The sequence below is a fragment of the Lissotriton helveticus genome, chromosome 1_1 (assembly GCF_964261635.1).
Source record: "Lissotriton helveticus chromosome 1_1, aLisHel1.1, whole genome shotgun sequence".
NCBI lineage: Eukaryota > Metazoa > Chordata > Amphibia > Caudata > Salamandridae > Lissotriton > Lissotriton helveticus.
In genome coordinates, this window is record NC_136057.1 from 1,124,714,438 (window position 1) to 1,124,737,974 (window position 23,537).

The 23,537-nt window shown below is 43.2% G+C and overlaps 1 protein-coding gene across 2 annotated transcripts in view; it reads right to left on the reverse strand.

Moving 5' to 3' along the window:
• TMTC3 (transmembrane O-mannosyltransferase targeting cadherins 3) overlaps positions 1-23,537 on the reverse strand; it is a 425,295-nt gene that overhangs the window by 344,815 nt on the left and 56,943 nt on the right. For both annotated transcript variants that reach the window (XM_078678861.1, XM_078678865.1), the window contains exons 2-3: positions 19,291-19,507; positions 11,582-11,800 (exon numbers count right to left, since the gene is read on the reverse strand). In XM_078678861.1, the coding sequence (XP_078534987.1) occupies positions 11,582-11,800; positions 19,291-19,479 (408 nt within the window). In that variant the 5' untranslated portion in view covers positions 19,480-19,507. The remainder of the gene's footprint in view (positions 1-11,581; positions 11,801-19,290; positions 19,508-23,537) is intronic.

The window sequence follows — 23,537 nt, forward strand, 5'->3', positions numbered from 1 at the left end:
TGCAAATTTTGGTCAAGTATGCCGAAATTGATGGGGAAGAACTCCAAAAGAAAATAGATGCCCTTGAGGAAACCATCACGACCCAAGTGGGTGAACAGGAAACTGCCCAAATAACGAAATTAAGAGAAGACATGCTATGCTAGCCAGGTTGGCCAAGGAGGAAGAGAAAATAAGAACAAGAAAAATCTACAAATTCAAAAGGGAAATGGATGATTATGCCAATGGGCAAATATTTACATTTGCGCGCCGCTATGACAACCTTAGGGTGGCAACAGCAAGTAAACATAACACCATCAGCACAGGAACTACCAGAGTCACAACAGATGAGTCATCAGTAACCAGCTCGGCTGCAGAAAGTGGCTCAGATAACGAAGGTGCTAGGAGAGTGGCCAATATCAAACTGACTCTGGGGGAAGAGTTGGACATTTTAAAGCAAAACAGTAAAGACACTCTGAGATCAAGATTTCAGGGCAAGGCGGTGCAACAAAAGCCCAACGCAGGAGGGGCAGGCGCAACGCAGCCAAACAAAGGAGATCGAGCAAACGAGGTCGGGGCCGGGGGGGGACCCGCAAAAAACCTCTATAAGCCCCATAAGCAATATTGGTGAGCCGCATGAGTTTGGGGAGACTGCGCCTCAGCAGACACAATCTAAATCAATAATCAACCTGAGCTCCTTAGAACTCACGGCAGCAGAAAACCAATTATTAAGTTTGGGTCTAAGCTTTTGCCCCGAGTCCACCTTTAGCTACACAAGAACCAGAGCAGATGTGTATCAATATATACGCAAATTAAAGCTGAGAAAACAGTTTGTGCACAAACCAACATCTATAGGCACTGGTAGACCAGAAATGGAAGCAAGAGCATCAGAACTGTCCGTCAGGGACATTGGATTGTTTAACGACATGTGTCAATTGGAAAATGAGGATACCCTTGGGACGCAAGAGAGAACGCTTATGAATGGTCAAACAAAACCAACCACCGCATTCAAACCCAAGTCCAAATATATCCCACTAGCAACTCATGATGGTCTGGATAGCTTCAGTGAGTCATTGGTGACGCAAACTAAAAAGTTGGCTCACTTGAAACAATGATAAGAGAAAGAAATATACGAACCAGGAAATGAAACTGAATCAATTGGTCCAAAAACTACAAAAAGCGGAATTGGTAATCCGCAATTCGGACAAGGGTGGGAACATTGTCCTATGGCCTATAAAAGACTATCTACAAGAAGCATATAGTCAACTGGATGATATCCAATGCTACAGGAAGAGCAATCCACTTAAATACAGGACTATGCATGAGAATCTGTGCAGAAACCTGGTGGCATGGAAAGGACTTGGACTTTTGAGTGGGGACGAATTTAAGTTTATCAAAAAAGACCATCCCTTAGTTCCCTACATCTATTTTATACCTAAAGTCCATAAAAGCACAACCAGACCACCAGGAAGACCAATAATTGCTGCCTGTGGAGGACCATTAGAAAATCTTTCTAAGTATATAGACTATTTTCTGCAGATTCATATGAAATCACTAAAATCATATGTTCAAGACACGAGTGATTTCTTGAGAAAAATAGATGATATCGAATGGGACTCGGATTTGCTCTTGGTAACGCTGGATGTAAGTTCCTTATACACATGCATTAGGCATAGGGACGGTTTACGTGCATGCGAATATTACCTTGGAAATAGGCCAATGGAATTTGCACATCATTCAAAGATGCTCCTAGAAATGCTGGCCTTTTGTCTGGAAAACAACTATTTTATGTTCAATGGCCAATTTTACCAACAGATTCAGGGGGTAGCCATGGGGGCCAGCTTCTCCCCAAGTTATGCCTGCCTATTCATGGGCTGGTGGGAGGAGCTGGTCCTCATGCGCAAATTTGAACACTACTGTACATCGAACATAGTTTCTTGGCTTCGAATTATTGATGACTTATTTATTGTTTGGCGTGGCTCAGAGGAAAGTGTTTTAAATTTCATACAGGAGATAAATGCAAATGATCTTAACCTCAGTTTTACTTCTAGTATTAGCAAGGAATCAGTGACTTTCTTAGATGTGCAGTTTTTTTTAGCTAATAATGTTCTTAGTACCTCCCTTTTTAGAAAACCCACGGCAGGTAATACCTTACTGCATGCCACGAGTTCCCATCCACAACATCTTATCAAATCCATACCATACGGTGAGATGCTTCGCATCCGCCGTATTTGTAGCAATGATAGCGACATGCTTTTAAAACAACAAGAAAGTCTAAAGCGGTTTGTGGAAAGAGGATCCAGTACTAGAATAGTGGAAACCGCCATGAGAAAATCGCAGCTAAAATCTAGAAATGAACTCCTGGAATATAATTGCAACAAGAGTCACAGTTCGGTCATAGAGTCCAATCCTATTAGGTTAATACTGACATACTCCAAACAACAAAAAGAATTGAGGAGTATTGTCAGACATAACTGGCATTTTGTAAAAAATGACCCTATTATAGGTGAACATATGCCCTCTAACCCATCCATTACTTTTCGTAAAGCCAGAAGCCTGGGGAATATTCTATCAAAAAATAGCCAGGAATGCTTTAAAAAAAAAAAAAAAAAAATTGGATGCCTACAAGTAAGGGCTTTTACAAATGCCTGTCTTGCAAAGCATGCCAATATGGGATTAACATGAAAAAATACACTACTGTTGTCCCTAAGGCAAACCGAGAGATTATGCAACATCTTACTTGCAAGACCGAATACTGTATTTATATTCTAGAATGTGATTGCCATCTGAGGTATGTTGGCAGCACCAAACTCCCGGTTCATAAAAGAATTCTTCAGCATTTGCGAGCCATTATAAACAAAGACCAAACATATCCGGTTGCCAGGCATTTTGAGGTGTGTCACAACAGTAAGCCTCAATGTCTGAAGTACTATGCAATTGAATCCATCCCGGTAACAAGCAGAGGAGGGGATAGGGAGGCTAGCATGCGAAGAACAGAAACCAATTACATTCTCGAATTTGACTCTAAATGGTCAGGAGGATTGAATACTACTGAGGACCTCCACACTTATTTATAAATATTCTATTTATTTGTGAGGATTCCCTTGATCACTCTAACAACCACATGAAATCATACATATATATTTGTTGATTTTAGAAAAACTTGTGTTTCTTGATATATGGCAACATTTACACTTATCTGTGAAATGATGTATTTATACATAAATATACAACTATTTGTATGTGTTTTATCATTACTTATTGAAATCCAGCATATTATGTGTAGTATTATTTTTTCAATTTTAGTGTGAATGTTGCGTGTTGTGAAGGATTTTAGCTGAGTATTTTAGACATTAGGGTAGGTTTTATCTATATGTCTTTTATCTCTGTTGAAAGCTTTTAACATGTCACTGATTCCACTTTTACATGTTTTTTTAAATATATTTATATATATGTGTTAGTGTATGATCAACTGAAATTTGCAATCAAACCCTGGTCCCAATGAATTAAGAACCCACTGATTTTTAACATGGAAATAGGGTACTTTTAGTAGCACTAATCACTTTATTTCATTGTACTGTAGCACAGTGTCACTTTAGTGAGTTGAGGGGGATCCCTCGGAACAAATTGTGGCGAATGGATATTGCATAATCTTTATACAAGAAACATAACTGCAGTGCTACAAACTTTAGAAACCGATTGATGAATTGTATTGGCTACAAACACTCTCCCCTATTTTTCATGCATGAACTGCCCAGTGAAATTGAAACTTTGAATTATGTCAAATGTAAAGTCCAGAAACATTTATTCTGGTTTTATCTTATTGAAAAAATGGAAAATGTTTTACTTTTCTTTTGTATACTTTTCACGTTTGGGTGGGCACATATATTTGTAATTTAAAAGTATTCATGTTAGACATTTGTTTGGGAATGCCATGGATTCCAAATACATTTATGCAGAGAGACTAAAAATGTATAAGGAGAATTATGATAATCAAAATTTGAACTCCTGGAGAGAGAATACTATTGTATTTATACATAATATTTTTTGAAGTTATCCATGACGTCCCACCAACACATTTATGTGGATAGTATATTTTCTATGTCTATGGTAACGTGATATGCACTGGCACTTTAAAAGCAATCTGAGGGGGAGGAGCCAAGCCGGAGACCGAGATGGCCGCGTAGGCACTCGGCTCCGCCGACCTTGTTGCTTTGTGCACTGATCCTGCATCCTATCCTGTCCCCGAGCCGCATTCCTATGGAGGGGAAGTGTGGCGGTGCTCGGTGATGTGCTCCCGAACTCTCCATCAGCCGTGGATCCGGAGAAATGCTCTCGCCCCCTATCGGGCCCTCCGTAGCTGCTGATCCGGGGTCTTGCGTGCGAGGAACGGCCGGCCCCCGCTATCCTGGTGGTGATTGCCTGTGACGAGGAGGAGCCGGCTGCCCGGAGTTATCCGCCCGCATCGTTTGCCTCTTGCTGCGATCTCCGGTCCACCTAGTTGGTGGAGAGCCAGTAGCGCATTGAGGAACCGGGGGATTACGCTTCATTTGGGACTTTTCGTCTGTGCATGGTTCGGCCGTTCCCTGCATTTCTCCCGAAGTAAGTCTGAGCGCCATTTTGTTCGCCGAGGGGTCGGTGTTGGGAGACTTGGGGGCGCTGGTGTGTGCTTGAGACCCTGACACCGCTGAGGCTGCCTTCGTGTCCTTTTCTTAAACACTATGGAGCTTGCCGCCCTCGCCATTGGGACTCACTTGTGCTCTGATGGGGGGCGAGAGGATGCCCGATCAGATGTGTGGATCAGTGAAACCCTGACTAACATGGCGGAGCCTGCTGTAGAGCCTGTGAAAGGGATGAGCGTCGTGGACTGTGCGCATGGGACGTCGCCAGGGGTCCGAGATGTACTGAAGGCCCTCGATGCCCTTCGTGGCGCCATGATCTGCAGTGTTCGCGATCTGCGAAGCAAATTGGAGGCCATTACTCCTGTAACCGGACACGCCTTGCTTGACTATCCGCACGCTCAGGACATTATGCCACACCCTACACTTGAACGGTCTGCTGAGTTCTTCCCAGTGGATGTGGCGGCTTTGGAGGGCCAGTGTCCCGCGATGACAACGGACCTATTGGCTGTCGCTAGGTATTGGGGACTGGTGCCGTGCGTGGAGCTTTCATTTGACGCCCTTCACAGCACATTGTTGCTTACGGCGGATGTCGGAAAACAACCCACAGACCTCTCCTTGTTGCCCACATTCAACATAATGGTGGCTGGTTGGATGTACTCTGCTGGTGCAATCGAGCGCACGGGACAGGGCTGATTCTGCTTCATTGATGGATGGTGTTGGTTTACCTGGTGACTACGAGGGGCGCGTTCTGTTTTGACTGCCACTGCTCTCGCTTCTGTGTTGACTTTGTGGTTCTGGGCTCCGGGGATGGATGATTGGGTGCTGACATACTGATTTTTCTCCTCCTCCGCTTTCTTTCTTTCTTCTTCTTTACTCTTTTATTTCCTTTTCTTCGGGTGACTCTGGGGCGACAGACACGGTGTTAGTGGGGTAGGCCATAGCCATTACGGTGATGTAGGGTGGCGGGTGATGGGGAGGGTTTGTTATTTTAATTTGTTTTGTTCTATGGTCCCTTTTTCTCCCCTTTCAAGGGGGTTGGCTATGTCTCTTTTTTCGCTCCTTTATTTCTCCGGTGTCTGCACTTGCCTTTCTTACTGTCTGGGGCGGGTGGGCTTTCTACACGACGTCTTGCTAAATTGCTTGCTATGGTTTGACCTTTACTTCTGGCCCACCTTTGGTGGGCGTAGGGTGTATTTGGCCCCGTTATTTATTATTGCTTTCTGATTGCATGGGGGGATATACCCCTCCAGTCTCCTTTTCTTTGATTGTGTTGCATGACGCCTTGGTAGATATAGCCGCTGCCTCCTCTTAATATCATAAAAATGAAACCTCTTTTATCCTTGCGCTTCTTGTGTTACGACCACATCTTACGGCTATACTGTACCTACTTTTTATCGTATACGTCTAAACTGCTCTTTTTTGATCTCCTGATTTTGCGGCCGGCCCCTGTGGTTGTAGGCCTGCGCTTGTATTGCTCTGCTTCTATGAATAAAGGTTTAAAAAAAATAAAAAAAATAAAAAAAAAGCAATCTGAGCACAATGCATTGTCATGTGATCAAGGCCGCAGGGACGGCCGAAACGCGTCGTGGCAAAGCTGTTTTTGTGAAATAAATAATTTTGAATGCTGCAACAAGTTGGTCCATGCCTCGTGTGTCCATTTGAATGATGGAAGCGCTGCTGCTGCGAGGTATTGCAGATATATATATATACACACACACACACGTTCCAAACTCCTGCCAATCGGATCCGGATTCCGACACAAAAACAGGTACAGAACACACAAAAGCGCTTCAAATACTTGCAGAGGTGGTTTATTGACCTCTAGTCTCCACCATGACGCGTTTCGGCTACGTCACTGTAGCCTTGATCACATGAAAATAGGAACCAATAGCTGTGATTAAATACCATGAACAATCAAATAAGTGGGCGTTAACAGCAAATAGACATAGAAAACACATTCTTAAAAATACAATCCGAAGAAAAAATTATAAAAGGGAAAGCATTGGGAGAAAACATGTTAAGAACCACTGTTATGATGGTTTACATTTCATAATTAAACCAGAAATAATTATACAAAATACGGATATATGACAGTTAGCCCTCACATGACAGCCTAATTTGGTTTGGTGCCCTTTTTCCAATACACAATTCTGCCAATAGAAGCACATATCCTCCACTGTTGCCACTATCCATATACAATTACTATGAATAATAATGGAGTTGCCGAGGACTGCACCTAAGGGATGGGAAATCACAAAGGTCAGGTAGCTGATTGCCAGAGATATAAAGATCAAGTTGTAACACGACAATCAACGATGGTAGCTAATGCTAGATGATAATAGCACACAGGGATAATATCAGTATGGGTGACCTATGAGTCTATCCATATGCACGAGTTCAATCAGAAAGGCATAAGCCTATAAAACTAGTATTATCTTCTTGTTTATGAAAAACAGTGCAAATACTCCCCTGTGTTCATCCCGTTAGGGATCCTAGTATCCAAAAGTAATATATATTTACTTTCCAGTTGTCTTAGAGTTCTCTCTCTGTTGCCACCCCTGATGTTTTTAGGCACTGCATCAATGATGAAGTACTTAAGGTCATTCAGATTTTTCTTGTGGACCAATTCAAAGTGGCACGCTACTGGATAACTTTCATCTGAATTGACAATCGCTCTAAGGTGCTGGAGGATACGATTAAAGGCCTGCAATTTCGTGCTCCCAATGTACTTGAGCCCACAAGTACACTGGAGCACATAAACCACAAAGTCAGTGCGGCAGGTGTAATGGCCCCTAATCTGGATTGGTTTAGGATCAAAAGCAGAGTGATATTCTCTGGTGTTAATTCCAAACTTACATGCTCTGCATGAGATACACTTGAAAAACCAAATTTGTCCGATAACCAGTTTTTCTTTATTACCACCTCAGGGCTAGATTTAACTAGAGCATCCCTCATAGAGGGTGCTCTTCTGAAAACAATTGAGGGTTCATCTGGTAGCAGTGGGGCCAAACTGACATCGGTCTTAGGTAACGGCCAGTGTTTCTTAAGTATCCCCCTCACCTTCCTTTCTTCACCATTGAAGGTGGTGATATGGCTAATCTTGTCATTAGATTCCTCTGTTTTATTCATTGATTTGTGAGTGGAATTTACATTTTCAGCAGTGAAATACTCTTCTCTACTGAATCTGTTCGCCTTCTCCTTAGCCTCCTGATATATACATATCTCAGATTTTTTCAACGCTGCCCAGGGATATTGTGCTCTGGAGGTGTAACGGAAGCAACTGTGCCGTGCTAGGGTCGACAAAGCGCTATACAACAAAGCAACCCTTCTTGTTTAAATTGACAAGCTTTGTGCATTGTTACGCATAACGGAAACATGACATTGTCTGATTTTGAAAGGGAAGGCAACTTACGAGTGAGAAAGTAAACAATTTTCACTAAAACGAGCGGAGTCTGTTTCCTAATTTACAGATGTGGATGCTCTGCCCTAGGCGCAATGCGCCATCACTACGTCACCAACACAAACATATATGCAAAAACCAACTAAAGCCCCTGTCAGGATGGCAGATGTTGTGAACCTATCGGACACTGCTGGAAACACTTGGCAAATCTAGGGAAAGATGGGATGATATATTTTTTCTGTGCAGGGTGAACTAAGGGATCTGTTTTAAATCTGCCAAAGGTGAGCGACCTCCCCCGACACACACACACACGCGAACACACACAAAAAACGCAAATTTACTCTCAAGCGATGTTTCCGTTTGGGCATACAAAGAAGTACTTTTATGTGTTGAGATCTGAAAAAAACGTTTGGGATGGACAGGGTAGCTAGAATGCATTTATGTAACTGGTGCTCCTATATAGCGCTCCGAAACGTTCTAGTCGAGTTCGCGCTATAGAAAACTGAAAAAAAGTCTATCTAAAGTCCATCGGACGTCTGGGGAAGGTGGTGCGTGGGATGTATCTGGTCAGTATCATCCAGTGATCTTCTGTTTCACGACCCCAACTTCTCCCTGCCACCTCCCTCCAAAGTGTATCCAAATGCCACCAGTGCACAGTCCCGACAGCAGACTGACTCACCGTGCTAAAAGCGCACAGACACCATGCCCAGGATCAAGCATGTGTGTTTGTGGCTCTGCCAGCCCTTCGATACTGGTGCAAAGGTGTGTGGTGAGCCCGGAGTGAGTGGCAGCGAGTTCTCTGCAGTGCTGGTCCGGGCAGCATTTATTTACATGTGTAAAATGTAAACATGCAGCAGGCAGTCTGGAGGGCTATTTGACCCAGAGCAGAAGAAGGCACTATACAGTCTAGCTGGGGCTTTAGCTGTGGTTTTTTATTTTTTATTAAAGAACAGCAGAGAATAGGTTTACATTTTACTGTGTAAACATCCCACCTGCCTGCTTTGCTCCGAAACCAGAAAGTGTAGTTTAAATGGGCAGACATCCCTCCTGCTAAACCTGAACAGGGGCTGCATTATAGAGGGGGGGAGGGGAAGGGGGGTTGTGTAACAATGTGTAAAATTGACATGTGATGATTATTACAAATACTCGAAATAAATCTTTGGAATAGGTCACATGCCTATTTGGTTTGGTTTTTGATAACCTAGAGATATATTTCACCATTAAATAAGCATACAATTTATTTTTATACAATGCAATCACACAAGTAATGAATATTTTAAGAGACAGATACAAAAAAAAGCAAAACAGTATAAAATGTCGCAAATTGTAAAGTATCGACCAAAGACATGTTTTTGCAGAGATGGCGTCCTCTTTATGATGTGCATAGTGAGCTGACGGGCGGAATGCAAATATATATATATATATATATATATACACAGAATTTGAGATGAACAGGATGTGTGGTTGTGCGAGGCGGTTAAATAATGCCATAACCTTACAGCGGACTGTACGGTTCCCTTTCGAAACTCTATTAAACAAGCAAGTGTGCGCGCCTCGTGCGGCAGCAGGGGTAGGGAGGAGAGGGGCCTGCGCCGGATTTCCTTGCGGGAGCGAGCAGCAAGGCGCGATAATTGCTAACATATGGCGCCACTGCCTGCTCCCGCAAGGGAATCGCCAAACGTGCACGTGTTGCCATGGAAAGCAATGCAACGCGTGCACGTTTTTGGCCTCAAAACAAGACTCGATTGCAAAAGGTCTATTTCCTATGCAGCGCATGCGCATTGCAGAGGTGAGACCTAATGAAGAAGAAAACTGCATTAGTCAAGGAAATATGCCAGAAAGAAGAGTACCAAAATACACTTATGCATGTCTCCAAAAAAGACAATAACCATGAAACATGGACTTAAAAAATAAAAACCACAGAAACCTAAATGATCACTACTGCACTCCTGAAATATTTAATGATTTTATGTGATTATAACAGCAGCACTTTTCTGACTTGTCATGCTAATAAAATATTTTGATTGTATTTCAGTGTATTATCGTGACAATTTCTGTGCTACAGTTTGCACATTATGGCTGAAAACATGTTGCTTATCACCATATATACCTACCATGCCTACATCAACTCAAGCAGAACTCTAACTGCTGAGAAAAATACATGATTGGAACAACTCACACCAGTATTCCCTCTTGTCTGCCTTTATTATTCAAGCTACCAACTGTGTTTTGCAGTGTTCGGAAAGAACTCCCACAGAGCAAACGTGGTAATGAAATTGGTAAGATAATGGAAAAGGAATCAGTAAGCAACATCCATTTGTCCTTGGCAACATGTACTCCAGGTGGAAAATGCAGTCTTCTTTCCCTAAAGCATACTAATAAAACTCCTTCTTTACTTATCATGAGCGGTCCCTAGGGTCTAGGGCCACAACCTCTGCTGCATAGGTACCCCAAGACTAATTTGTGCCAAACATGCTCTGGAGCAATCTATATACAGCACTGACTCACAAATCATACAAACAAATCATTGCAGCTCAGAGAATATAAAACATGACATCCAAATTACAGTCAGTAGCGCACCCGCAAGCCCCGCCCCTCCCCCTCCTAGGCTACATACACTTCAGCTCTTATCAGTAACCACTCTCTGGCCATCCATGCACAACATAGCTATGATCACACAAATCAAACTAAAAACAGAAAAAAAGGATGATACCCACTGCTACACACATCCTTGGCGTCCTCATCACTGCAGGCTAGAACCTCTAGAACACATTCCACTCTCACAAGATAGAAGGACTCACTGTCATCCACAAATTGACCTGCCCCCTGTGCTCTACCTAGGCTCAAATCACCGAAGTCATTCAAACTCTTCATCTGCCACATCTACTCTCTCAGGGGCACACTAGCTTCCTACCTGATCAACAGACTGTCCAAACTCAACAAGAACTTGGTCATTGAATTCTTGGTTCTCATCACCACTGCCTTCATCCAGCACTTGAGCCCAAAGTTCCTTGGAAGCTTCAACCTACCCAGTGATTCAAACACCAAGGCACAGAATAAATTGCTCAGCGCACTCCTAAATAATCTACCACCAAGCAGTGCATCTTCAAACCTGCCCACTACATATCAAATTTCCACAACCTCATTATGCCTGCAACAACTCCATAACCCTGCTCCGGACAGAACATTATGCTACCCCCTTCTCAATTCTCCTCCTGATACTTGTGCACCACAGTCAATCAAAAAGAGAAAAATAGATCTTCCACTCCTTCAAACACCTTCCTGTTGACACTCATCAACAGGAACGCATCAGCATCTCAAACACTTTCCTGCACTCCTCAAATGTCAACATTTACCAACATTTGAATTCAGCACTTAGAAACTAGGTGGAACACAACCCACAGCTGAAGATACCATCTCACAGTGCCATTTTACACCGAAAGGCTCTCTGAGACCAAGGGCACCAAAGAAATAGAGAGGAAAAATATGACGACTATCCTTTGCTCCCCCATGCCCTGCAAGAGAGAAAATCAAGTAATGCACATGCGATTTTAAGTACCAAAACCATATCAAATATACTTACTGCTTCTGTATGTATTGGATGCACAGCAAACAATAGAGATGCAATAAGGCTGGTTTGGTTGTCCATGAAGAGCTTGCAGACTTTGAGGAAAACCAAGCACACAACAGCATGCAAGATGAGGTTGAGGAAATGGTACAGTACAGCGTTCAACTCGCTAAAGACATAGTTCAAGCGAAATGTCAGGACTGTCAAAGGGCGATAGGACTTATGGCTTCTCTCCTAGGACAGAAAGAACAGACTTTAGTTAAGAGAGCTGATGTATTAATTTATCAATAAAAAACATGTTTCCAACATAAATGAATTAATTCTTATTGGCAATGACAGACCCCCAAGTTGTACTTTTCTAAAGTTGGAAATTATTGTTTAAACAGTATGACAAATGCCTGCTTCATAATTTAGTTTACATTCATTTACTCCAATATTACATTTTCATTTGATATCATTGGCTTCTACAACCACTAAGATGAAAAAACTATAGACCCACCTAGTGAGATTGAGCACAGAGCTTCATTGGGATTATCATCAACTGGATTCTCCATTGCTTACAGGTAAATTTGTATTTCTCAGTTTTCTATGTTGTGAATATTTCCTATGGATTATTTCATTATATTTCCCCCCTGGGTACTGTATATCTCATTTCATTGGGTTAAACATGTCTCCTATTTTTAGTATCAAAGTTCTGTGCAAGAGGGTGAGCTGTTATGGTGCACATGGACATCCATGATCTGAATTAATATCTAGAATAATACAATGTTGTTTTTTTCACTTCACCTGCCTCTCCTTCACCAGCAAACTAGCCAGATATTTATTACAAATATATTCTTGTGTTATCCAATAGCAGATACAATTATTATGCTTTGTGGGGAGACGTTAAGTTACCCATGCAAAGATAGGCATAGGGAATGGGTTCCAATGGGTGTTCCAGGATTCTACCACTGGGCCCATCTCCCCACAAGAAAATATTAAGTTATGTTGTACAGTTGTGCACCAAGGGGAAATATGTGGCCGAGATGACGGGTGTAAGGAATACCAAAAACTAGTTCCTTGTAAGGTAGTGCAGTGAATAAAAGACGCTTCGGCTGTGGCAACAGAGGTATCACTGGCGTGTAATGGGGTACCACCAGATGGATACTTTCTATCTATTATGGATAGTAATGTTGGACCTGGCCCTTATTGAATGATTGTGCCAAACCTTTTTGCCTCCTTTCTCCTATTTTTAATGACCTGTTTTTGTTGCCTTTAGGACTCCGAGCACTTTATCAGTGCTGATCAGTGCTGAAGTGCAAGTGCTCCCTGTGGAAATGTGGATTGTAATTTGTTATCCATGATTGGCAGATTTGATTTACTGGTAGGAACCCTAGTAAAGTGACCTGTGTTTGCCCAGGGCCTGTAATTCAAATGCTACTAGTGGGCCAGTAGCACGGATTGTGCCACCCACATGGGTAGAGCTGTAGCCATATCTCAGGCCTGCCCCTGCAGTGTCTGTGTGGGCAGTTTTAAACTGCCATGTCGACTTGGCTAGTGCATCCACTTGCCAGGCACAAACCTTCCCTGTTTCTAAATGTAAAGCACCCCTAAGGTAGGTCCAAGGTAGCCCCATGGGCAGGGTGTAATGCATTTAAAAGGTAGGGCTTGTACTGGTGTGTTTTACAATGTGCAGATAGTCAACTACTGCTAATTTAGTTTTTTACTATTGCAAAGACTATCTCTCCCATAGGTTATCCTAGGGGTGGGCGGAATTTGCGTAATCGCGTTACCCAAATCTCTGCGTAACAGTAAAAAATCTCCGCGAACACGCAGAAAATCCGCGAACTCACGGAATCGCTTGTTCGCGATGCTTTTTTCTTGTTCGCAATTGCTGTTTGCATGCTCAGGGGGAATTATCTTGCGAACACGCATTTTGAGAATGCGAACAAGCAAAAAATTTTGCGAAGTCACGGGCCGCAGACTTTTGAGCAATTTCGCGTTCTCCGCGGAATGCTAAATTACCAAAATTCCGCAAATTCCGCAAGCGGAACGGAATTTACCACCCAGGCCTTCTTACGACCCCTTACAACTGTAACTTCCAGGGGTGCGTAATTTAAGAAAATATCTACTTGTCCATGGAGCAGGTTGCTTCATAAATCTACTTGTCCTGTAACAAAATCCACTTGTCACTTTGGTGCCATGTAGTGCGATGACAAATTATGGCCGCAACCTCATTATATAAGAGCTCTGATACAGCCTCTCTGATTACGCCAAGGCTCATACCATAGTAGTGTTTGAATACTTGCAATCCCCTTATGTTACCATGTATCCGCTAATCTACATACTGGGGCTGAAGGGAGTGGTAAGCAATAGTTCTAGGGTTAGAATGCCCTTTTGAGTCTGTGCAAACCTACTAAGTTGCATGTTTTAAGGGTTTTCAACAACTCTTCGCTAATCTTTTCCCATACTGAGAAATGTTGGAAATTTACAACTGACAATGGCAGCCGTAAACCTTCTTCCAGAGTTGGGAATAAAGTGGTTGGAGGGAAAGTGAACTTGCAAATACTCAGATTTTCGCACAAGCAAATCTACACATGCATATTTGCTCATGCTAAAATGCAGTTCACAAATATTTTCTAGGAGTACTATTTCTTGTCCTACTTCTGTAACTTCTTGGGAATTCTCGAAAGGCGAATAGCTGCACTTAATGCAAGGACATATACCATGAATGCACTTTTGAGACTTTCTGCATAATAATTGGCCCCTAATTTGGTCTGGCATTGACTGTGACCTTTTATGTTTATTAAAATTCTGCCTCTCTCTGTATCGGCTGGCTTCACTGTGAGTGACAGCATTCTGCTCTTTTACAAGGAGCATACAGGCATACAAAGTAGTTTTGTTCAGTGCCAGTAACTACTGTGGCAGTGTGGGCTTTGAGAACGAAAACAATTGTTGTTTTTGCCAATGTTTGTTATAATGGTGAGGGCCCATCAGCTACCACACAATTAAAGTTTTTTTACAAAACCCATGCACACATTGACAAAACGAATCGAGTTTACTAGCTTCCCAAATAATGGAGCCCAGAACCCGATAGTTCGGAAACTTGGCGATCATGGGGTGTTTTGGGGTCCCAGGAGGGGGGCATAGGGCAAGGGAGTGGCATGCACTCTCCACCAAAAAGCAGATGGATAGAGAGGAGGTGGGCAGGCAGGAGGTCAGCCTGGTCTTCCAGAACTGTCCGGGGTATTGCCTCTCTGTCCCTTTGGGGATTCCCACAAAGCTTAGGTTACAGTGGCGTGCCTGGCCCTCGGCATCTTCTGCTCAGGCCTCCAGCACCGAAGATGTCATTATAAGGTGCTGGACTGTTGACTCGAGTTCCTTGACAGTATTTCCCAGCTCCGACACTCATCCCACTGCCCCCGTAACCCTATTTGCACCCCTCTTAGGTCCTGGCGTAGTAAGGAGATATCCACCCCCACTTGCACGATTTTGGTTTCCAAGTCAGATAGAGAGGACTGAAAGGCCTGCAGGATGGCGTCGGTATTGTCAGGGTAGGAAAGGCGACCAGGGCAGTTGGTGGAGCAGTCAAGGATCCCTGGGAATTTGTGGAGGAGGGGGGGGTCATGCAGCAGTCAATTTTGGTTTGCGATTGGGAAGTGGAGGGTTTGTCGCAGTCCATGGTAGCCCAGATGAAAATCACTTACGGGCGAAGATCTCCTAGGCAAGTTACCCACCAAGTCGGGCTAATACTGCGTTGAGGACAAACATGTCCAGGCTGTCTGAGTCAGCATTGCCCTATGCCTGGCCCACTTACTCCCCCTACTGAGATGACATGGAAGGGAGGGAGGTAGCATGAGCAAACAGGATACTATGCAATGGGCAGCAGCGAAGGCCGGGTGAGAAAGGAGTGGGGGGGAAGATGGGCAGGAACATCTCTCTAGTGGGGGCTGAAGACCAGGTCCCAGAGTGAGGGGGGTGAGAAAGAGAACGTGCACCCCTGCAAGCGACCCAGGGAGGGAGTCCCCGGTGTGCTAGCAGCAAAAGGAGAGAAGGGTCACAGAGTACAGACCAATGTGTGGCATTGACAGCAACTACTTTCAGAGGGACCTGTTGCAGTGTCACTGGTCCCCGGGCACCTCAAGTTGCGACAGACGTCAAAGTAAAGGTCCTCCGGAGCTCAGCACGACCAAGTATGTGCTCAACCCTCACTGCGGGGAAGATCCTCTATGGGGAAAGCAGGCGGCAGTCCGGAAGGTGAGTGTCTCCTGGAGCCTGGCACAGCCAGGTGTGCTCACCGATGAAGCCCGCGTTGGGTGAGGCAAAATCTGTCCAAGTTCCTGAAGCCTGCAGCAGCACCTTCTAGCAAAGCAGTGCAGACAAATTAAGGGAGACTGGGCTCCAAACAATAGCAGCCTTAATGCACTATTTCATATTATAAAGAACTCCTGAATTAGCCCCTCTGATTACAGACTCCAGCAAGCAAAGTCCGTTATCTGAGTCTGTTGGACACTCAGCTCATATCTTCCATTTGAGCGAAGCCTTTGCCCACCTTCTTCATTCAAGCACTCAGGCCTTGGAGTGCATAAGAACTTTAAAGGGAAAATCTAACCTACCCCACTACTTCTAGTGTGTTTATAAGGTCTATGGCTAGCCTACCCGATTATGGGACACCTCAAGTCAACGCTAATTTAGTATCAGACTTAAATCCCACCCAGAACAACTTTGATTCCTAGTGCAACCGGGGAGCTCCATTCATTTATTGGGAGTTCGACATTCTTGTAAACTTTTAATAACATAAGGGAAGATGCCTACACCTTTAAAAACACTTTTAGGCCTTTTTTTGTAACGTAATACAATTTGCAGTGAAAACAAAGCATAATGCTCTCCACTGGCCACCCCCTTTAAGAAATATTTATGCTGTAATGAATTAAATCTGCCACTTTCAAGCCTTGTAGGGCATGTAAATGTGGCAGGCTCTGGATGGTATTTATGATGCCATTTTATGCTTCAAACATTTTAATTTGAGAACTTAGTAGATCATATAGTAGAGATTCAGGGGATAAGAATGGGGTAGAAGGGAACAGCTCTAATTTAAAATCCTCAACCAAAACTTGGATCATAACTATAATTTAAAAAAATAAATAAATGAAAATACACTTAATAAAGCCCCTTCTAGGTTAATGTAGGAGCATTACCATCATGCCTGGATCAGGAATATAAATATATAAAGTGAAAAACTCAACAGCCATTCTCCATCAGTACCTCTGGATTTGCCTTGACATGTTTCCAAGAAGGCCTCTGTGGCATCTATGAGAAGGGTCAGATGTTGTCTGCCACTGTACAAGACCCAAGGTCTCAGCAGGAGAAGCTAATTTTTAATACGCTGCAGAGGACTTCTCCTGTGCTGCATAGCCAGACTATAGTCTGGGAAGATTGAGAGTCTTCTTATGTAGGGTGACATTCCTCCTTTTGCTCGCTTTGCGCATTACAAACTCTCTTCCAGAAGGTTTTCAAATTTCTGCCATCACCATGTTTGTGGTGCATAAAAGCCTATGTAGCCATCTCATTGTCAACTTGTATATTCGGCATACAGTTGTACATTTTGGGGACCCTGCGGGAAGAACCTTCTCCTCCAAATCCTTCTCGAGCTCTTGCCTGAGGAAGACCCTTGTAGAACTACATCACGAATGCCCAAGGAGGCAGCCCTTAGGGATGACAAAGGATTACAATTCTTTCTTATACTTATCACTTATTTTCAGTTCAGCAACACAACTCAGATGTGAGGTCTGTTGCATTGATCTCTGTAGCACGCCCTCAGTCTTAGGGCTCCTCATGAATGACTCAGGTGTGGTATCAACTGAGGTAACTTGTTTGCGCAGTGTTTCTCCTAGTGCCAAGTAGTTCATGCAGGGTTGCCACTCACACCCTCAAGGATTCAAACCTCCCTCCTTACCTGCAGCCTCAGGTGCAGTCTCCACATCTCCCCTTCTGGAGTACTGTGTCGTATCTCCTTTCACCTTCTTGGTTTTCCCTTTGCTGTCCTTTGCAGTCAGAATGGCTCCACTCCTCACACTCCCTCCGTTTAAGACCTCTGTTGTTGATCCTCTCGTAAGGTGTCAAATCAATCAGTAAATGGGGCAGTCATCCGAGATCACGGGCCCATGTGCACCTGAGGGACACTGCCCCAGGAGTTCTCTGCAGCATGGGGGTGACTAGAGAGCAGTCCTGATCCACTGCCTGCTCTTGGTCTGTCACATAGACTGCGTCCCACTGCATGCACCTTCAGTTGAGGCTACTTGACAACCCCACATGCCTTCAGGGTCCTACGTTTCCGGTGTAGACGATAGCCTGGTAACATTTGGCACCCAGTCTCAGGCAGTGGAGTATGTAAGTTTTCAGCATCACAAGGAAGCTGTGGCTCTGGCAACTCAACAATGTAGGCACCTTGAGCCGCTGCACCATTCGAGACCCAAACGATAGGGCTGCACCAGAGCTCTGAAGAAGCCCAACGGTTGCAGCTAAGGAAAGCACCCAATCAGTGCTGTAATTTAAAACTGTATGCACAATATTTGTCTAAGATTATGTTTTTTAAAATCACAAAGGAATACCAGCAATATTTTCAGCATTTTACATTTAGGCATATAAACAGGAAATATTATAAGGAGAAACTTTCTGGTTACGAAATTGGTCAAAACAAGGGAGAGGGTTTAAAAAAAATGTAGCCTGATGGCCCCTGGCAACAAACATCACTCATAAAAGTAATGAAAAGATGGCAAGAAGGGTGTAAAACACGTGCCTTTTAATTTAATTCTTCTGTGTACAGCTCCATGTTTAAATGGGAAACATAAAAGTGAGAAATGCTCACATTGCAAGATATGACCTGCATGTAGAACAGAATAAAAACAAAGGAGGTCATCATGCTTACCCACCTGTTTTAATTGTTGTGGGTATGAACTATCCTAACAAACCATTATGAATGTTCTCAATCTAGTGCTTCATACATTTACATTTTTTCGAATATCGAGACTGTATCAAGATTTTTCCTACTTTAGAACATCTTATATTTTCTTTGCACTATTGATTCTTCAAAAAAAACATAACAACCACATATCATTATAAATTATTTGTTGTTAATGAGATTTTTATATATATTCTAGAAATTTACATTTTGGTGCTTATGATATTGCATAATAGAACTACAATGTAAGGAATTAAATAACATCTAGTTCTCATATGATGGACTTAAAAAAAGTAAGCAAATAAACAAATATGCCTTTGTGCAATCAGATAAAATTATGCGGCCAACATTAGGGGAAGTTACATTATTTGGGGCACCCCAAAACAAAATATCTTAATGTGTGGATACCACTGTCCACTGTACCACATACCACCCCAATTGGGGCTAGCAGAAGTACATGTTAAGGGATCAATTTAGACAGTGTATTGATTAAAAGTAGATCTCGAGTCACTCACCTCTCATATGGCTTACCTTAAATGCCCCTACTTTCTCTCTGGTTCTCTGCATTTGGAATGTAGCAATTATGTTTAATACATTAAATAATAAGCTAAAGACCATTAATTAGATCACTAAAAAATTTCAAAACTACAGGAGAAACAAAGACATTTTGTTTGGTTTCATATTTGGCCATGTCTGTACTTGGTCTGCACTTGGCTTCCCTTCTCAATAATATTCAAAATTGCTGGGCTGAGACAGACAAAAGGAAACATTTTGTATCAATTACCTCAGACATGGGGGTTCCCCAGAAGTCATTCTGAAAAAGGTTCTTCAAAGGAGTCGTGGGGTGCAAATCTTTGTTGTCAAGAATCGCTGACACATCATCAAAGACAAACCCACAGAAGAGACTATTCCAGTAGCATGCAGTCACCACGCCTGCTATCACTGCCACTTCGTACAAGGTAACACCACCCATTTTCCCAAACAGGTCTCATGGACAGCGGCTAGGAAAAACAGAGTAAAAATACAGTGATTACAACAAAAAGAGGGAGTTTTTCGTATTTTAAAAAAAATGATTTACTTTTATATTCCATTTTCTCATCCTAAAACAACAAAGAAATGCAGAATCGCTTTCAGAGGAATATGCTACTCTGCCTCATAAGCTCAGGATGAAGTTGTCACTTGATATTGCTTGGTCAGCCAGTCAGTCAAAGATCTTTATTTCGATTAATTAAAATCATAAAAGAAGAAACAGTACAAACATCCACCAATTATTAAAAAAGTTAAAAAATAAATAAGCGTTCGTTTGGTACTGTTGATACATACACTATTTACAATACAAAAGTCAAACATTAAATGTATCATAAGGCGATTACTAAAAGCCCTTTAACCATATAGAGAAAAAATCCAAAGGTACAAATATTTACAATTTAAAGTGCATCGTTAGATATCGGGCGTTGAAACCAAAAGCCCCCTATAGGTCCTACTAAACAGTTATGTGCAAATAAGTCTTCTATTATTTACCCGGGCCGCAGCCACCAAAAAACTGGCTACGCTGAAAATAACATGCACACTACTCAACATTTGCAAATGTAGAAGCACAGGCCTAACCTGTACAAATCCCGCTTCTCGTAATATGGGGTTTAGGAATTTTTTACGCGCCTCTGAGAAATGCTCACAGAACATTACAAGATGAAGTGTGTCTTGTGTAGAAAAACTATCACAGGTACATGGTGCGGCATCTTCTGGTTTCCGCCAAGTGGGAAATATGCCCAGCGTGAGATGAATTAAATTGAACCGAAATCTAACCAACAAAAAGCGGTGGAACGACTTAGTAACAATCTTTAGATACGGTTCAATAGATGGGGAAATTAATAAATCATAATTACTTCTCACACTTGGTTTTCTTAACTCCCGCTCCTCCCTTTCTGCCTCCAACAAATTCCGAAAGTTATATTTAATCCAGCCTAGATCCTCTTTCTTAATGCCCTCCGGGGATGTGTACATTTCCGGTCGTCCTAGTCTGGCGCACGCCGCTCTAACGTGCGTCAGCCATGGGATTCTATCTGCCTTCTCGAGGGCTACACAATCTTTTAGGATCAGGTGGTTAAGGGTAATCTCCTCGTTTAACCACGTTTTCACCCAACAAATAAGTGGGGCCCTTTTTAAGTGATCTGAGATGTATCCCAAGCCTAATTCGGTGTGTAGGGAGAATGTCGGAGTCGACTGAGGTACAGACAAGAGAGTTCTGAGAAGCCTGTTTTCTACCACTTGTATTTTACTCATGGGTACGTAACCCCTTATGGCTGCCCCATAGGAGGCGATCGCTAAGCACTTAGGGCCAGATGTAGCTCGCCAATTACCGGTCGGTAACGGCCGATTTCGACCGTTACCGACCGGTATTTGGGAATTGACATGTAGGGGGCATTTTATTTACAGAATCGGTAAATTTACCGATTCTGTAAATCAGTATGTAGGTGGCACTGTAATCAGTGCCACAGGCCCTTACCGAATCGTTATTTACCATGGAATACTATTCCATGGTAAATAACGAATTCCAGTGTACATGCACATCTGTGCATGTACACCTGTGCCATGTGGCACACAGATATGCCCTAAGGGCATGTATGTGTGTCACATGGCACACAAGCCCGAATCAGGGGTGCAACAGGGTGTCAAAGTGACACCCTGTCCCCCTTGTAAAATCGGTAATTTTACCGATTCGGTAATTACCGAATCGGTATTTGCTATTGAATCCTATGGGCTTCGAGGCCCATAGGAATCAATGGCAAATACCGATTCGGAAATTACCAAATCTTACAGATTCGGTATTTTTACAGAATTATTTACCTACATAGCAATTAACGAATTGTAAATACCGAATCGGTAAAATTCGGTATTTACCATTCGGTAAATTGCTATTACCTACATCTGGGCCTTAGATTTATATATCTTGAGCATAGCCTCCACGGGCCTTGCTCCCAACTGCTTAGAAAAGCTAAAAAGAGCTGTTGTGGATCTTGCAACGACATTACTCTTTAGCTTCTGCTGGGGTCCCCAATTGCCCTTCTCGTCAAAGAGAACACCCAAGTAGGTGAAAACCGGAACCCTCGTTAATTCTACACCCATGCAAGTGAAGGTTTTGATCTTGCTATTTTTCCTTCAGGCCCCGGCCACCATTACGTGAGATCTTTTGATGTTGACTTTCAGGTCAAGGGACTCCATGAAGCTGCCAAAGTGGTCCAACAGCCTCTGTAGGCCCAGTCCTGTGCGGGCAAGTAATACAGCGTCATCCGCGTACAGGAGGACTGGGATCCGCGATCCCCCTATACGCGGAGTGTCTAGGGTAGCCACGCCCAGGGATTTTTCAAGGGCATTAATATAAATCGTAAAAATGAGAGGGGCCAGTATGCACCCTTGTCTGACCCCCCTCCTAGAACTAAATTGACCTGTACACCGGCCATCCTGCGTAACCCTAACGGAGGCAGAGAGGCCCTGGTGGAGATCACTAAGAAAATTAACTAGAGATGCATCTATACCTATTTCCCGCAGGATTCTCCATAATTTAGAACGATTAACCAAATCGAACGCTGATGAGAAGTCCATGAACCCCAAGTACAAATGACCTTCCTTTGCGATTGTATACTAGCTTATGAGGAGGTGCAAATTTAAGCATTGGTCCATGGTACTCCTGTGTTCTCTAAAACCATACTGGAGGTTAGAGAGCACCCCCCTGTCCGATAGCCAATCCCCCAGTTTCTGTAGAATGACTCTGCCCAAGATTTTAACAGCAGAGTCTAACAGGGAGATTGGCCTATAGCAGGCGGGGTCCCCTCTATTCCCCTTTTTAAAAATAGGGACTATGATCGAGGTGGCCTATGAAGGTGGGAAACCTGCTAAGGAAGAGGCATTAAAAACATTGGTCAAGATCTTTGCCCAAAAATTTGGATACAAAATGTATAGGTCAGCAGGTACCCAGTCGGGGCCTGGAGCTTTATATTTGGACGTGTCTCTAATAGCCCTTTCTACCTCGGCTAACTCAAATTTGACAGGATGAGTACACCGGGCAGTAGCGATGCTAACTGACGATGACTCCCTTTGCTCCTTATCATAGATGTTCTTAAAATGTTGGAGCCAGCTGTCATCAGGAATTACACAATCCATATCCAGATTCTCATTTTCCGAGAAGAACGGCTGGTTTATGGTAGACCAGAACTTCCTGCTGTCCCTTAGCACATCAATCGATTGAAGATTGTCCCACGCCTCCTCTTCGATTTTGCGTTTGCGCATACTAATGGCAAATTTATACTCCTTACGGCGTGAAGCAACTACGACCCTGTCCCTCGGCATTTTCTTAAGTGCCTTAAGAAGAGCCCCGTGGGTCCTCGAACAATTACTATCAAACCATTTATGAGCCTTCCTTGTGTGCGCTCTAGTGTGTACCTCTAAGTTCATAGCAATCTGTTTACACATTGCTACAAAAGCTTCTATGGTTTCGGCACCCGAGGCAGCGCTGTCAAGGCAGATAGCAAGGTTAGCCTTGGCTTTATTAGCAAGGTCCTCAAAGAAAGCTTCCGGGACCACATTATCCCATATAATCCGTCTACCTTGATCTTTTGTAGATACGTTTCTAGGAGCCACCCCCCTTGGTTCATTAAGGTCCGGCAAAACCCCCAGGTCAACTTCCAGCAGGACTGGATTGTGATATTGCTTGGTCACTTGTTATCAGACTCTATATTCTGTAATATAAGTAACCTGGATAACATTTTAATGGGGATTATGAACTATGCAAACCACAAATTAGGTTAAAATGTGGAGTTGTGGTCTTTTAATTAGGGTACCACTCTTGTTCAGAGAAACAAAGCTATTTGCTAAGTAGAAGCAGCTCAATGAAGGCAGAGTGCCACGACTAAAGAAAGTATCCCAAAAACAATGGCTCTTGGCACACCTTCTCGCCCATCCCTGAACAAGAAATATATAACACTCTAACGATTAACCCCTCCAATTACTTCTCAGACCCCTTACCTCCTTACT